At 34.1% G+C, this 15,979-nt stretch overlaps 1 protein-coding gene and 1 pseudogene across 5 annotated transcripts in view; both read right to left on the reverse strand.

The window, feature by feature from the left end:
- The window catches only part of LOC107508607 (activating transcription factor 7 interacting protein), a 104,329-nt gene that overhangs the window by 29,940 nt on the left and 58,410 nt on the right, over positions 1-15,979 (reverse strand). For all 5 annotated transcript variants that reach the window (XM_016140534.2, XM_016140537.2, XM_036237022.1 and 2 more), the window contains one exon: positions 8,502-8,567. In XM_016140534.2, the coding sequence (XP_015996020.2) occupies positions 8,502-8,567 (66 nt within the window). The remainder of the gene's footprint in view (positions 1-8,501; positions 8,568-15,979) is intronic.
- LOC118614639 lies at positions 15,560-15,677 on the reverse strand (annotated as a pseudogene).

Here is a 15,979-nt window from a genome sequence, read left to right on the forward strand (position 1 = left end):
TAATTACCATTATTCTGGTCTCCATCAATAATGACATTATCGTCACTGATTTCTTAAATTGAGAAAAACAATATAACTCTGCTCAAGACGTAATTAAGTGTAACAATAATAGAAGTTAAACCAAAGGTGATTAAGTGCTTAGGATCACATTAAGCAGATGCCACTAATCACTCTTCCCTTCTCAAACACAAATACATCCTGCTTCTTCTCATAGGATAAAAGAATAATTTTTACCAACCAGTATAGCATTATAGTAGTTATGTGTGCAGCACAGACAAAAGATAGAATTAAGGCAAACTGCTCTAAAGGTGCTTAAAATCTCACTATAGATACAACAGAAATGTCAAACAAATAGAAAAGAAAATTAAAATATAACAGTGTAGAGCCAATGGAAAGACTTTAAAAAAAATTTTTTTTGGAAAGGAATGTATCTTCAAATAAGTTTTTGAGTAATTAGTCCACTCAAAATGGTCAAGATGAAGGTAAACAACATTTCGGGAAGAAAAACAGAAAAAGGAAGAATAAAAGCATAATAAATACTACTGGATTAGAACGTAGTATGGAGTTATCACATACAGGACCTTAAACACTACAGTGTGGTGACATCAGCAAGATGGCAGACTAGGAAGCCCCATACCTTTCTTTCCTCAGACAATGACTTAACAATATACAGTCCAAATTTCTTTTGTGAGAATTCCAGAAGCTAGTTGAGAGTTACAGCACTCCAAGCAAGGCCATGAAGAGGTACACTATAGTGGGTAAAAAGGTCTACTGCACTTACCCACCATACTCTATCCTCTTCTCAACACAGTGTGGCACAATCAAGAGAAAATTCCCCGCCTGCAACTTTTCTTTCAGGAAAGAAAAAAGGACCCTACATGTAACACATTCTGGCTTTTCGGGGTACTGTCCAAGGCAATGGTTTCTGTCTCTCTTAACTTGAAATAAGTGGCACACACTAAATATCTGGAGGATGGATGAGAACGAAAGTGTACCTTTCAGCTTGGTACGGGAATTAAAAAATTATAGTAACATCGACAGCAGGGGGACCTCCAAAACTATGGCTTACAAAACCAAGACTGCAATATGGAACACATAAACGGTTGGAGGGGAGCTCCCAAGTAGAAACAGACGAACTGCTTCAGATGGCAAATTAGATGTACAAGTTCTGAGAAGATGCACTTCTAGAAAGGTTTAAGAGACCCCAGAGTATCCACCTGGGTTCATTAGCGAAGGTCTTCTTCTATACAAAGATATTCCGAAAAGACAGGGACAGGTGGCTGTTTTGCCAAATGCCTACATTTCAATAAAAGAGAACTAACTAGACATACAAAGAAACAGGGAAATGTGGCCCAAAGAAATAAATTCCCAAAAAACGAGATTTGTGTGTTATCTAATGAGAAATTCCAAATGAATGAACGAAAGAATGGTATTAAGATGCTCAATGAAATAAGAGAAAATAGAAAACTAAATGAAATTAGGAAAATGATGCACAAAGAAAATGAGAATACTAATGAAGAGATAGAAACTTTAAAATAGAATACATAGGAGTACTGGAGCTGAAGAATACAACAACTGAAATGAAAAATTCACTAAAGGAGATCAATAATAGACTGTATCAAGCAGAAAAAGGAATCAGTGAACCTGAAGCAAAGTCATTTCAAATTATCAAGTTATAGGAGCAAAAAGAAAAAAAGAATTAAAAATGAAGACATTCTAGGGGATTTTTGAAACACCATCTAATGAACTGATGCATTAATATGGGAATCCCAAACTGAGAAGATATAAAACGAACACAAAATCTACTTGAATAATGGCTAAAAAATTCCCAAATCTGAGGAATTAAACTGACATACAAATTCAAAAGCTCAAAAACTCCAACGAGGTTAACTTAAAGAGACCTATACTGAGAAACATACTCCAGCTGTCAAAGTCGCTGATAAAGAATTTTGAAAGCAGCAATAGGAAAGTGACCCATCATATTCAAGGTTGCTCTCATAAGATTATCTGTGGTTTTCTCAAAAAAAGATCTCAAATCACCATCCTAACTTTACACTTCAAAGAATTAGATAAAAAAGAAATCTAGCAGGCCACAAAGAAGTAGTATGATACATTCAAAGTGCTGATAGAGAAAAAAAATCTGCCAAGTAAGAATATATCCAGCAAAATTTTCATTCAAAAAATGAAGGTGAAATTAGGACTTTCCCAGATACAGAAAGCTGGGGGAGTTTATCACCATTAGACCTGCCATATAATAAATGTTAAAAGGAGTTCTTTAAGTGGAAATGAAATGACACAAAGCAGCAACTAGAAAACATAATACAATATAAAATTCTCTGGTAAAAGTAAATATACAAACAAATACTGAATCTTGCATTACTATAAAGTTGGTACATAAGTCACATTTAATTCCGGTATAAAATTTACATGTAAGAAATAACTGTAAATCTAGATTAAAAGATACATAATATAAAAAATATATATAATGCATGACATCAATAACAAAGCAGTGAGGTAAAGATGCAAAGTTGAGTTCTTATATGTGACTAAAGCTAAGCTGTTACCAGTTTAAAACAGTTGTAACTTTACGATAGTTAATGCAATACCCACGGTTATCGCAGAGAAAATACTTATAAAAGATACGCAAAAGGAAACGAGAAAGGAATGAAAGATTGTCACTATGAAAAAAGTCAACAAAACATAGGAAGCAATAAATGAAGCTCAAAGGCAAACAGAAAATAATCGATAGACAAAGGAGGACATATGTAGTGATAAAAAGGATTATTAAACAGATATAACATTTATAAATATGTACGCACATACCACCAAAGCCCCCAAATCTATAAGGTAAAAACTGACAGAACTGAAAGAGAAATTGATAGCAACACAATAATAGTAGGAGTCTCTTCAATACACTCTATATAGTAGATAGATAATTCAGACAGACAATCATTAAGGAAACAGCAGGTGAACACTATAGATCATATAGACCAAACAGACATATGCAGAAATTGTCACCCAACTGCGTAAGGATACAATTTTTTCAAGTACACACAGAACATTCTCCATGACAGATCACATAATAGGTTACAAAATGAGTCTTAACAAATTTAAAAAGATAAAAATAATACCAAATATCTTTTCTGAATAAAAGTAGAAATTAACAGCAAAAGGAAAATGGAGAAGTCACTAATACATGGAAATCTAAAAACACTTAAAAATCCAGCAGGTAAAATAAAAAATCACAAGTGATACTAGAAAATATCGTGAGGCAAGTATAAACAAAAACACAACCTACCAAATATTTGGGAAAAATAATGCAGCAAAAGTGGTACTAAGAGGAAAGTTTATTGCATTAAATGCTTACACATAAAGATCTTCAAATCTCCAACCTAACTATACCCTTCAAAGAATTAGAAAAAGAAAAAACCATACTAAACTCAAAGTAAGAAGGATATAATATCGCAAAATAGAAAAAATAAAAATAAAAAAAACTAAAGAGCTGGACTTTTAAAATAAGAACAAAATTGGCAAAAGTTACCTAGATAACTAAAAAAAAAAAAAAGAAGAAGAAGACATAAATAAATAAAATTATAAATGAAAGAGGGGGCATTATAACTGATGCCACTGAAGGATCATGAGACACTACTGTGAAGAAACTGGATACCTAGAAAAAAATGAGTAAATTCCCAGAAATATACGGCCTACCAAGACTGAATCATGAAGAAATAAAAAATTTGAAAGGACATAAAGAATTAGGGAGATTGAATCAGTAATGAAAAACATCCTAACAACAAAAAGAACCAAGAACCAGATGGTTTCACTGAAGAACTCTACCAGACATTGAAAGAATTATAACAATATTTCTCAACTCTTCCAAGAAATTGAAGAGAACACTTCCAAACTTATTTTGACAGCATTATACTGATACAAAGGTATATGACACCTCAATGAAAGAAAACTACAGGCCAATATACCTGATAAACATAGATGCAAAAATCCTCAACAATATACTAGCAATCCCAGTTCACCAACACATTAAGAGAATTTTACAACATGACCAAGTGAGGTTTATCCATGGAATGCCACGATAGCTTGACATATGAAAATCAATGTAATATAGCGCATTAACAGAACAAAGGAAAAAAGCCATATAATCTCAATTGTTGCGAAAAAGCATTTGACAAAATGCAACATCCTTTAATGATAAAAACACTCAACAAATTAGGAAACTACCTCAACATAAAAACAAAATATACGTCATATAAAAGGCAGCCAAATTGGAAAGGAAGAGTAAATTCTAAAGATTCAACACAAAAAAAAATATTGAAACTAACAAATGAATTCAGCAATGTTGCAGGATAGAAAATCGACACAAAAATCAGTTGTATTTCTACAAACTAACAATGAACAATCTTAGAAACAAATTTAAAAAACAATCACATCACCATATGATCAAAGAGAACAAAATATTTAGGAGTAAATTTAACCAAGACCAAAGATTTTTATAGTGAAAACCATGAAACACTGTTGAAAGAAATAAAAGTCACAGATAAATGGAAAGACATTCCATGTTCCTGGACTGAAAGACTTAATATTGTTAAAATATATATACTATGCAGTGATGAAATTCGATGTAATCCCTATCAAAATCCGAATGTCATTTTTTTTTTTTTTTTTTTGCAGAAATAGAAAAAGGACTATAAAATTCATATGAAATCTCAAGGGACCCTGAACTGCCAAAACAATCTTGCAAAAGAACAAGATTGGAAGTTTTGTATTTCCTCATTTCAAGACATGTTACAAAGGTATAGTAATCAAAACAGTGTGGCATTAGCATAAAGACAGACATATAGATGAATGTAACAATAAAAAGCTAAGAAATAAACTCTGACATATTTGGTCAAATGATCTTTTGACAAGAGTGTCAAGGCTGCACAGTAGGGAAAGGGCAGTCTTTTAACTAATGGTGTGAAAATTGGATATCCAAGTGCAAAAAACAAGTCAGACCATTACTCCATATACAAAAATGAATTCAAAATGGATTAAAGACAAATATAAGGCCTAAAACTATAAAATTACTAGAAGAAAACATAAGGAAAAAGATTCATGACACTGGATTTAGCAATGATTTCTTGGATATGACATCAAAAGTACATGCAACAAAAGTAAAAATAGACCAAGGAGATTACATCAAAGTTAAAAACTTCACATCAAACGTAATATTCAACAGAATGAAAAGGAAACCTATGGAATGGGAGAAAATAACTGCAAATCATATCTAATAACTTAACAACTAAAAAACAAGTAACCTGATTAAAAGCTGGGCAAAGGACCTGAATAAACACTTCTCCAAAAGATATGCAAAATAGCCAATAAGCATATAGCATATGAAAAGATACTCAATATCACTGATCATTAAAGAAATGTAACTTGAAACCACAATGAGATACAACCTCAGACATATTAGGATAGCCACTATCACAAAACAGAAAACAGTTTTGGCAAGGATGAGGAGAAATTAGAACCCCTGTGCCCACCTGGTAGGCATATAAAATGGTGTGGCCACTACAAAAAATGGTATAGAGGCTCCTCAAAAATCTAAAAATAGAATTACCATATGATCCAGCAATTTCACTTCTTGGTATATATCCAAAAGACTTGAAATCAGGATCTCGAAGAGATATCTGCATATTGATGTTCACCGCAGCATTATTCACAAGAGCCAGGAGATGAAACCAGCCCAAATATCCATCAATAAATGAATGAATAAAGAAAATGTGGCATATACATACAATGGAATATTATTCAGCCTTAAAAAAGAAGAAAATCCTGTCACATGCTACAACATAGATGAACCTAGAGGATATTATGCTGAAATAAGCCAATTACAAAACAAAACAAAAAAATACTGTATGATTTCACTTATAAGAAGTCTAGAGTAGTCAAAATCATATAAATAGCAAGTAGAATGATGGTTGCCAGAGGTTAAGGGGAAGGAGAAATAGGAGTTATTGTTCCATGGGTAGAGTTTTACAAAATGCAAAATAAAAAAGTTCTAGAGATCTGTTACATAACAATGTTAATATAGTCAATACTACTGAACTGTAGAATTACAAACGGTAAATTCTGTAATGTGTTTTTACAATTAAAATGAAAAGAATATTTAAAATATTTAATTGACATTTCTTTTATAAGTCTAGAAAGGATGAAAGTTAGAGACATCAGTCATAAAGCAGTAAAACAGATTAGATTATGAATGTGGTCTTAACAGTAAACTGCCTGACAGTTTTCTACTCTTTTAAAAATTAACATAAAAAATGTTTTAAGACAAACCTGAATGGTGGGGTTTATTTTTAACTGGTTAATATCAGAGGACTAAGGAGCAAATCTAAATTAGAAGAAAAGCATTTAAAGTATTACTGTTTGCTTATTTACTTTGATAAGGGGGAGAACTAAAGTTCCAAACATTCTTTCTATGTCTCTTCTTTTTTTTAAAAACGTAAGACACAGATGTAAGATTATAGTAGATACCATAATTAAAGAGAAACAGGGATATGAAGGAACTAAATTACCGAAATATCTAGAAGAAAATATTAACAAGAATGTGTAGAAAGATGTCCAAGTTTTAAAATTTAAAATTGGCATTATCCACCAGCTACCTAAGGAAGCAACAAAATGTGAAAGATTGAAGACCACCTTAATATCTTGCTTTTAAACACTACAGTCCCTAATTGTTCAAATTAATCTTTTCCAATCTTTAGGAAACATATAGTATTTGTTCCTTGTTTGTATACTATATATAGCTCTCCAAAACAAGTCTTTCAAAATTTGTAATATTATCATCTTTATTCCTTGAAGTCTCTGCCTATCTCTTTTCACTAAACAAATAAAAATTGAAAAACAGATTTGGGAACAAATTTGATATGCACAAACATTGGAAAAGTACACAGTAGGCAGCATGTTGGTTAATTCAAACACAAGGCTGAAAGTAAAAATGGAAATTCATACTGTACAAAATTATGGAAAAATTCCAAAGCCTTATGTTTGCTTAAAGCATAGCAAATACAAATTGTTTTTTTAAAAAAGGGTTTACACTAATTTTCTAATATAAGAAATAAAATAGCTCATTTTTATATTATGACAAAGAAATACAGTTGCGAAAGAGAAGTTTAGAATCAGAGAATCACATAGTTAAAGAAAACTATGATAAAAAGAAAATCTTTGGGTATGGCCAAATGAGGGTTGATGAGATTAGTCGGTGTAGAACAAAGATAAAAACCACCTGTCAGTTGCTCAAGAGGAGAAACCAGAGTTTTAAAAGTTAACTAAAAACAATATAGCAATGGAGAACAGATTAGTAATTGTCAGGGGACAGAGAGTAGGTAGGAGTGGAGGGACAAGACAAGGTTGAAACTATAAAACGGCAGCATGAGTCCCTTTATGGTGACAGAATAGTTCTATATCTTGTGGTGGGGTAATATAAATCTATACATGATATCTAGTTACGTAGAACTACACACACACACACACACACACACACACACACACACACACACACAAAATGAATTCATATGAATTCATATAAGAACTGATGAAAACTGATAAGGTCTATAAACTACTAGATAACAAACTAATTGTACCAGTACCTTGGTTTTGATATTGTACTGCAATTATATAACATTTTGCCACTGGAGGAAGCTGGGTGAAGGGTTCACAGAAGTCTGTACAACTACGTGTTGTTGTAACCTCCTGTGCATCTATCACAATAAATGTTTCTCAAGTAAAGAAAATATGAAAATGAATCTAAAAATCCTATAAGAATAATGATTACTACTGAAATGATTATTACTGGCAATTAATATGTCCCAAACAACGGAGCTATCAAGACACAAAGAAATGTAACCTGTTAAATGGGAAAACGTCAAGAGGAAGAGAATGAAATTCAACTGAAAACTATACTGCAACATACAAATTAAAATTATGTACTATAGAGTAAGGAAACAATAAAAAGCAAAGCTAGACTATAGACTAAAGTTTATGCTATGCTATGATGTTTGGACTTAACTACATAGAGTAAGAAAGGAAGAGAACAGGGCTACTAGAGGCTGCAGAATACTAAAATACTTTGGAGGAAATGTTAAGAGTCTAGACTAGGACACTGACAAGAATGTAAAAAGAAAGAAACATGGTAAGACAAATCGCCCAAACAAAATTTAAAGATGGATAGAAAATGCAGCTTCAAGAATGTCATAACATAAAATTGATTAATATAAGTATAAATTGATTAATATAAGTACTGAAATATGAAATAGTAACTGAAGATTAGAAAAGGGTTAATAATTGGTTCTAGAGCCGTAGCATCAGAAACAACATACTAGAAGTGCATAGTATGAAAGCAAAATCCAAACCTGTAATAAAGAAGTTCCCTCCTAACTCGACATTCCTTAAGATTATCACTTAGAGCTAAATGTTAATTATGCAAGAATAGAAATTCTTACTTCTTGTCTTTTCTTAAGATCTTCTTTGGCTGCTCCAAAGCGTTTGGTTAACCTGGCTATCTTGGCCTAAAAAAAGCAAAAAGGAAACAGAAGTGGCATTAAAAAGGAACTGATGCATACACAACAAGAAACCCACAGTAAGAGGATCCTTAAATGATAGCTAATGGTAAATTAATTAATTAATTAATTAATTAATTGAAGCAAGCTGACTGTAAAATATATATTTGGAAAATACAGAAAATCACAATGAAAACTAAAATGGTTCTTGAACTTGATATCCACAGGTAAACATTTGTTTTTTGAAAGTTAGCTTTTTTCTTCCTAGAACTGTGGATGTTTGCTCACGAACCAGTACATTTCTGAGTATTTATGCTTGTGTTTTTTATTTAACATAGTTGTAGCCAAACACAACTTTCTCATAGAGAATTATATAGTAAGCATATTTGTAAGTCATATAAGAAAGATCCCTTGCCAATACTATTTATGGGTAACATGTATAATATATTGAATCATTATATATCATTGATTTTATACATTTATATCTATACGTATATGTATCATTATAGGTACTGAATCATAAAAATAACACTTTCCTAATGGACATGTCAATGTTTCCCAAAATACTGCTGTAGTCAAATAACATTGCAATAATTGTGTTCAGATAATTTCCTTAGGCAACATTCACAGAGGTGGAATTCCTGAGACAGTATATTTTTAAGTCTCTTGTCTAAATGTTTTTCAGAAAGACTGCTAAAATTCACTCTTACAATAGCAGTGTATGAGTACTCATATTACTCTTTGAAACATTTAATTTCATATTTTGTTCGTTTTAGTAATCTGACAAAAATGTTATCTTGTTAGTGTTAACAATTGTTAGTAACATATTTTATTAATCATTTGTTCTTATGTAAACTGCCTAATCACATATTTTGTCCAAATACATATTCATAGAATTTAAGAAAAGATAGAAAAAAACAATAGAAAAATATATATAACCACATGAGTATTTTGTTTATATTTCCTTTAAATATTTTACTATGGCATAGATGTGATATTCAATTATTTTTGTTGTTATTGCTGATACCATTTAGTTAAATGTTATTTTCAAAAATTGTAAGCTAAACTGAGTATGTCCATGAGGCCTAACAGCTCTTCCACAGAATTTCTTTTATTCAATATAAACATATCATAAAAGAAAATAACATAAATTATTTTTAAAGTTTCTCTCAGAAAGTAGTCATTTCTAAAGGAGACCCCAAATCTAACATATTTAAGTCAATCAATAGAGCCTAGGTAATCAATCACCTATGATTCCCAACATGAAGATATTAACATGAAGATATTAATAAATAATAACATTATTTATTAATGTTATTATTAATAACATTAACACCCAAGGACATATAGCACAATTTTATATTCTTAATACAGATTTACTTTTCTGTGACTAAAATATTTTAAGTAATTTTTTCCAGAAAGATAGATGGGAAGGTATTTTTGTCTTTGATTTTTTTTCTTTAGTCAGACTATCTGCTGGGTATTCTATAAATTGCATAGTAGGTATAGTATTATTATACTATTTTTACTTACAAAGAAGTTTAAAAATCCCTTTGTATATGTTATATATGCGGAAAGGTCTAGAAGAATAAATACCAAAGTAAAAGTTGTTACCTCTAGAGACTAGGACTGGCAGGCAATGAAGGAGAAAGTAAAAAGAAGGACTTTACTTTCATGTCATGTACATCTATAGTATTCAAATACTTTAAAAAAAAAAAAGATTTGATTGCTTAAAAAATTAAACTACTAGCAGAGAAAGAAAACCAAAATTTGGACAGACTTACTGTCTTCTGTAATTTAATTATAAAATGATATTAAAGAATAGCTTTTCTGTTATTGTTTTAATGTGTCTCAGACTGGGTCTCTATTTTGGCAAATATTCTGTGAGATAATTTTTTAAACTATAAAGTTTTTTTTTTGGTAGTTCAGGAAAGTCATATTCCACTATTATGCTCATAATTACTACTTCTATTTCATTTGCTCTTGGTTCTACTTAAGCATATCTATAATTTCTTAATAATGGTATAATGGTAGCTGTTATAATAAATCTCATAACCATTGAGATTCAGATATATTAGGTCTCGTTTAGCAAACCAGGCAAACCAGAAACCACTTAGAAAATAATTCTGTCTGAAAAAAAAGAATTAATCATGCATCAAGTTTGGCCTAAAAACAAAATATTAGTATTTTAAAAAGCTAGTGAATAAACAGACACATGGTTGGTATCCTTTAATCCAAACTGTCTCTTGGATTAGACAGCCACAGGTTCACTTCTTATAGTGGGAGGAGGAAGAAAGACTGAAAGTAAAAAGTGAAAAAAACTATTTGAATTTAAACTACTTGAAATGGCATTTTATAAACCATAACCAATGGAATACTGTATTCCAGAGTATGCATCATTAAGAGTCAATTGGCAAAATTTGTAGAGACACTACAAGTACCAGCACTATCAGTTTAGTCCTTCTAAATCTCAGGTCTACATCTTTGGGAACCCAGAAACCCTCACCCTTTGATAACAGTTTCAGTATGCCCCACGCACTCACAACTCCTGCCTCTTTTGATCCATAGCTGACAAAAGGAATTATACTCCAATACTGTCAATGCCTTATTACTTTTGTCAAGAATAACCATGCTTTAATAGAACAATCTTTACACTGCACGATTTTGGGAAACCAAGACTTTAAATATCACACCTTGCAACCCAGAGATTTCACCTATTGGAAAAGACATCTCCAGAAATACTATCTTCAACAAGTTAGGAAGGTTCCATCAAATACTGCTAACCAACTCTCGTGCCTCCATATTCCAAGGAACAGACTTTTGGATTCATGTGTCACACCTAAAAAAAGCACCAGACCCTGACTGGACCTGCACACCAAATGATTACCTGAAATGAAAGATTTTTAGAACTGATGCAGACAACAGATTTCCCAAAATGACAGGACCAGGCCCATAATACCCTTTCTTCCTGCTGTTTACTTTCTCTCTTTCGTAGAAAGACGACACTCTTATTAGCATTTCCCAATCTACTGCAAAAGGGCAAACAGTTCTTATTGTTGGATCTTTCACCTATCTGTAACCAATCCCTGTAACCGATCTTTCTACAATAACAAAAGCCACTGTCAATTATACCCATAAGTCCATCCATGGATATTATCTATCAGGTTAGATTACTGTGGCCAGGTGTTCCCATATCTTGTTTCAACCTTGCTCAAGCCATAACCGTAAAGGTCAACTGAACACCTTCACATTTACCAATCATGCAGTCTTCGACTTCCCATATACCTATCGTTATCTGAATACGACTGTCCCTCTTCACTCAAGGAAAACACAAACAGGCTAATATCTCTTTACAGGGCTTTCAAAAAGATTCCTTTAAGTTGGGACAGTTCCTCATAGAATGTCACCCAACTTTCTCTGACCTCTGGCTTGAAAAGGTCAATCAAGAAATTCCAGCTAATGATGCTGTCAATAATCTAAGCCTTAGCTGGATCCTCTGAGCTCCACCTGGTTTCATTTTTGTCTGAGGTGGATGGCATTTCTCCTGGGCATATGAATGTTTAGACAGCTAGTGAATTGAAGGTTAACACTTACTGGACATTTCACTGTCTCTATTAACATCCAGAGCAAATTAGAAGCCTCCCATTGGTCCATCCCACTAAATCTCCATCGACACCTTAAATGGGAACTTGCAGGAGGTACTGTGACTCCCGGTTTGCTTATGTAGAGAAAGCTTTCCTCCCTTGGGTAGGAGTAAGTGGCAATGAATGTGTGGTCAGAAATCTCTCCCTAACATTAGGAGAGTTAGCCAAGTCTACAGCTAAAGCTATATATCAGCCCAACATAACAGCTAAAGTAGTTTTGGACAATCAAATAGTTTTAAAATTTTTTCTCTTTCAATTACAGTTTACATTCAGTATTCTACTAGCTTCAGGTGTACAGCATTGCAGTTAGACATTTATCTAACTTATGATGTTTTCCCCCAATAAGAGTAACCTCCTGACACCATAGTTATTACAATATTAATGATAATATTCCCTAAGTTATAGTTTATATCCCCATGACTATTTTGTTACTACCAACCTGTACTTCTTAATCTCTTCTCCCTTTTCACCTATCCCCCCAATACCCCACCCACCTAGCAACCATCAGTTTGTTCTCTGTATCTATGAGCTTGTTTCTGTTGTCTGTTCATTCATATTGTTTTTAGATTCCACATATAAGTGAAATCACATGGTATTTGTCTTTCTCTGATTTATTTCACTTAGCATAATACCCTCTAAGTCCATCCATGTTGTTGCATATGGCCAAGATTTTGTTCTTTTTATGGCTGAGTAATATTCCATTGTATATATATATGTACCACCTCTTTATCCAGTCATTTGAAGTTGCTTCCATATCTTGGCTATGGTAAATGTTGCAATAAACACAGGGATGCATCTTTTTGAATAAGTGTTTTGGATTTCTTCGAATAAATACTAAGAAGTGGGACTGCTGGGTCATATGGTAGTTCTACTTTTAATGCCCCTTGTTCTCTCTTGTTACAGCCTTCAGTTTGAAATCTATATTGTCTGATATAAGTACTGCTACCCCAGCTTTTTCTTCATTTCCATTTTCATAAAATATCTTTTTCCAATTCTCTGCTTTCATACTGGGCAAGTCTTTCGATCTGAAGTGGGTCTCCTGTAGGCAGCATAAGTATAGGTCATGTTCTCTTACCCATTCGGCTACCCCAGGTCTTTTGACTGCAGCATTTAATCTATTTACGTATGAAGTAATTGTTGACAGATATGTAGTTGTTGCCAGTTATTTCTGATCTTTTTTTCTTCTTCTAAAGACATCTCTTTAACATTTCTTGTAATACTGGTTTGATGGTGGTGAACCTCTTTAGCTTTTTCTTGTCTGGAAAGCTCTTTATCTCTCTTTTGATTCTAAAGGATAGCCTTGATGGGTAGAGTAATCTTGGCTGTAGGTCCTTGCTTTTCATCACTTGGAATATTGCATGCTAATCCTTCTGGCCTACAAACTTTCTGCTAAGAAATCAATCTTATAAGATTGTCAATCTTATAAGAGCTCCTTTATGGGTGGGTAACTGCTTTCCTCTTGCTTTTAAGATTCTGTCTTTAACCTCTGGCATTTCAATTATGATATAACTTTGGTGTGGGCTCCTTTGGGCTCACCTTTTTTGGTGTGCTTTTTAGACTTCTATTCCTATTTCCTTCTCCAGAATAGAATAGTTTTGTCATTATTTCTTCAAATAGGCTTTCAATTCCTTGCTCTCTCTCTTCTTCTGGTACCTCTATGATGCGAACATCATTATGCTTGAATTGCTCCAGATATCCTTTAAACTATCCTAGTTTTTTTTTATTCTTTTCTTCCTTTTGCTGGTCTGATGAGGTGTTTTCTGCTACCTTGTCTTTCAAATCACTAATTCAAATCTCTGCTTCATCAAATCTGATGATTATATCTAATGTATTCTTCACTTCAGTTATTATATTCATTACTGACTGATCCTTTTTTTATGGTTTCTATGTATTTTTCTATGTTTAGTATCTATCTCTTTGTTGAAGTTCTCACTGAGCTCATCTATTGTTCCCCTAATTTCATTCAGCATCCTCATAATCAGTGTTTTCAACTCTGGTAGATTGTGTGCCTCCATTTCATTTAGTTCTTTTTTTCTGGAGGTTTCTCATGTTCCTTCATTTGAGATATGTTTCTTTATTCCCTAATTTTGGCTGCGTCTCTGTGTTTGTTTCTATGTATTAGGTAGAGCTGCTATGTCTCGCAGTCTTGGCAGAGTGGCTTTATATAGCAGGTGTTTTGTGAGGCCCAGTGGTACAGACTCCCTGGTCACCTGAGCTGGATGCTCAAGGAGTATCCCTTGTGTGGGTTGTGTGTGCCCTCCTGTTGTAGATGAGCCTTGATTACTATTGCTACATCATGGGTGAAACTTACCCCTCAGGCTGACTGACTGTTAGGACCTGCCATAACTACAGTGGATGGGCTATTGTATAGGAGCTGACCCCATAGACTGGAATTTGCTGTAGCGAGGCTCTGGTGCCTGCCAAGCCCACCTATTGGGTATGCCATATGTGGAGCTAATTGGGTGGTGCTCTGATGTGCTTTGAAGCCCAGGCCACCTGGCAGAAGCTATGAAGTCATCTATAGTTGGTAGGTCCCTGTGCTGGGCTTGAAAGGCACCTGGGAAAGACTATGCTGTAAACTGATGCTGACTGCCACTAGTGCCAGGCTGGGGCCACTTAGCAAGAGGTACAAGGCACACAGAGGCCAGCCACTGCTGGTTTGGGGTTTATGCACCTTTCAGAGATTTTAGGGAAGTCTATTGAGTGGGGTGAGGCTAGTCGCTTATAAGTAACAGTACTTGAAAGAAGTTTTGTCTTGTGGACAAGTTGGGAGAGGGGGTTCTCGAGGAACCAGCAGGGTGAGGTGACTCTGATGGAGACTCAGATTTGGTACCCATCTGCACTTGCCGGCTGGGTTAGGGAAGAGCTCTGCAAAGGAACAAAATGGTAGAAAAATCTGCCCCTCCATCCCTCGCCCTGAAGCCAGACAGTTCAGGTCCTTCCCATATGTCACTGGCACTCAAGTTGCTGCCCAGAGCAATTATATCCATCAGTGAGTAAGTCCATGCATAGGCCCTTTAAGAGGAATGTTTGGGATATCAGCAGCCCTCTATCTCAACTCAACAGAATCCCTGCTGATTTTCACAGCAGATGCTGTGGGAACTCCCAGTACTTGTGGTTGGGATAGGAAGCCCAGTGTGGGGCTTGGACCCCTCACTCCTCAGGGAGTGAGTACCTCTGCAGCTGAGATATCCCCCCAAATTTTAACTGCCACACATAGGTGTGGGACCAGTTATTTTGAGTCTCTACTCCTCCCACCAGTTGTGTTTTTCTCTTTAGGCAAGGCAACCCTTAGTTGACCTCACGGACTGCAAGGACATTGTCATCTTATAATCCCTTTTTTTAAAATTTTATTTACGTCTACAGCACTGGTCTTCCTAGGTGATCTCCCATCCAAGTACTAACCAGGCCTGACCCTGCTTAGCTTCCGAGATCAGACAGGATCGGGCTTGTTCAGGGTGGCATGGCCGTAGACGAATCCTACGAGTTTTGACCTGGCTTCTTTATGTCTTTAGTTATAAGAGTTCTAGTCTTCAGATGGTTCTCAAGGGTGGTTGTTCTATAATTTAGTTGTGATTCTGCTATGGTCATGACAGGAAATGATCACAATGTTTACCTACTCTGCTATCTTGACCAAAGTCCAACCAAATAGTCTTTGACTTCCTACTTACTGAACAAGGGAACATTTGTGCAATAGCAAATAAAACTTGCTGCACATGGATAAATAAATGCCTCCACAAAGGAAGAAACACAACATTAGAAAACAAGTGCAATGGT

Source organism: Rousettus aegyptiacus, unplaced genomic scaffold (genome assembly GCF_014176215.1).
Source record: "Rousettus aegyptiacus isolate mRouAeg1 unplaced genomic scaffold, mRouAeg1.p scaffold_m13_p_2, whole genome shotgun sequence".
In the NCBI taxonomy this organism is placed as follows: domain Eukaryota; kingdom Metazoa; phylum Chordata; class Mammalia; order Chiroptera; family Pteropodidae; genus Rousettus; species Rousettus aegyptiacus.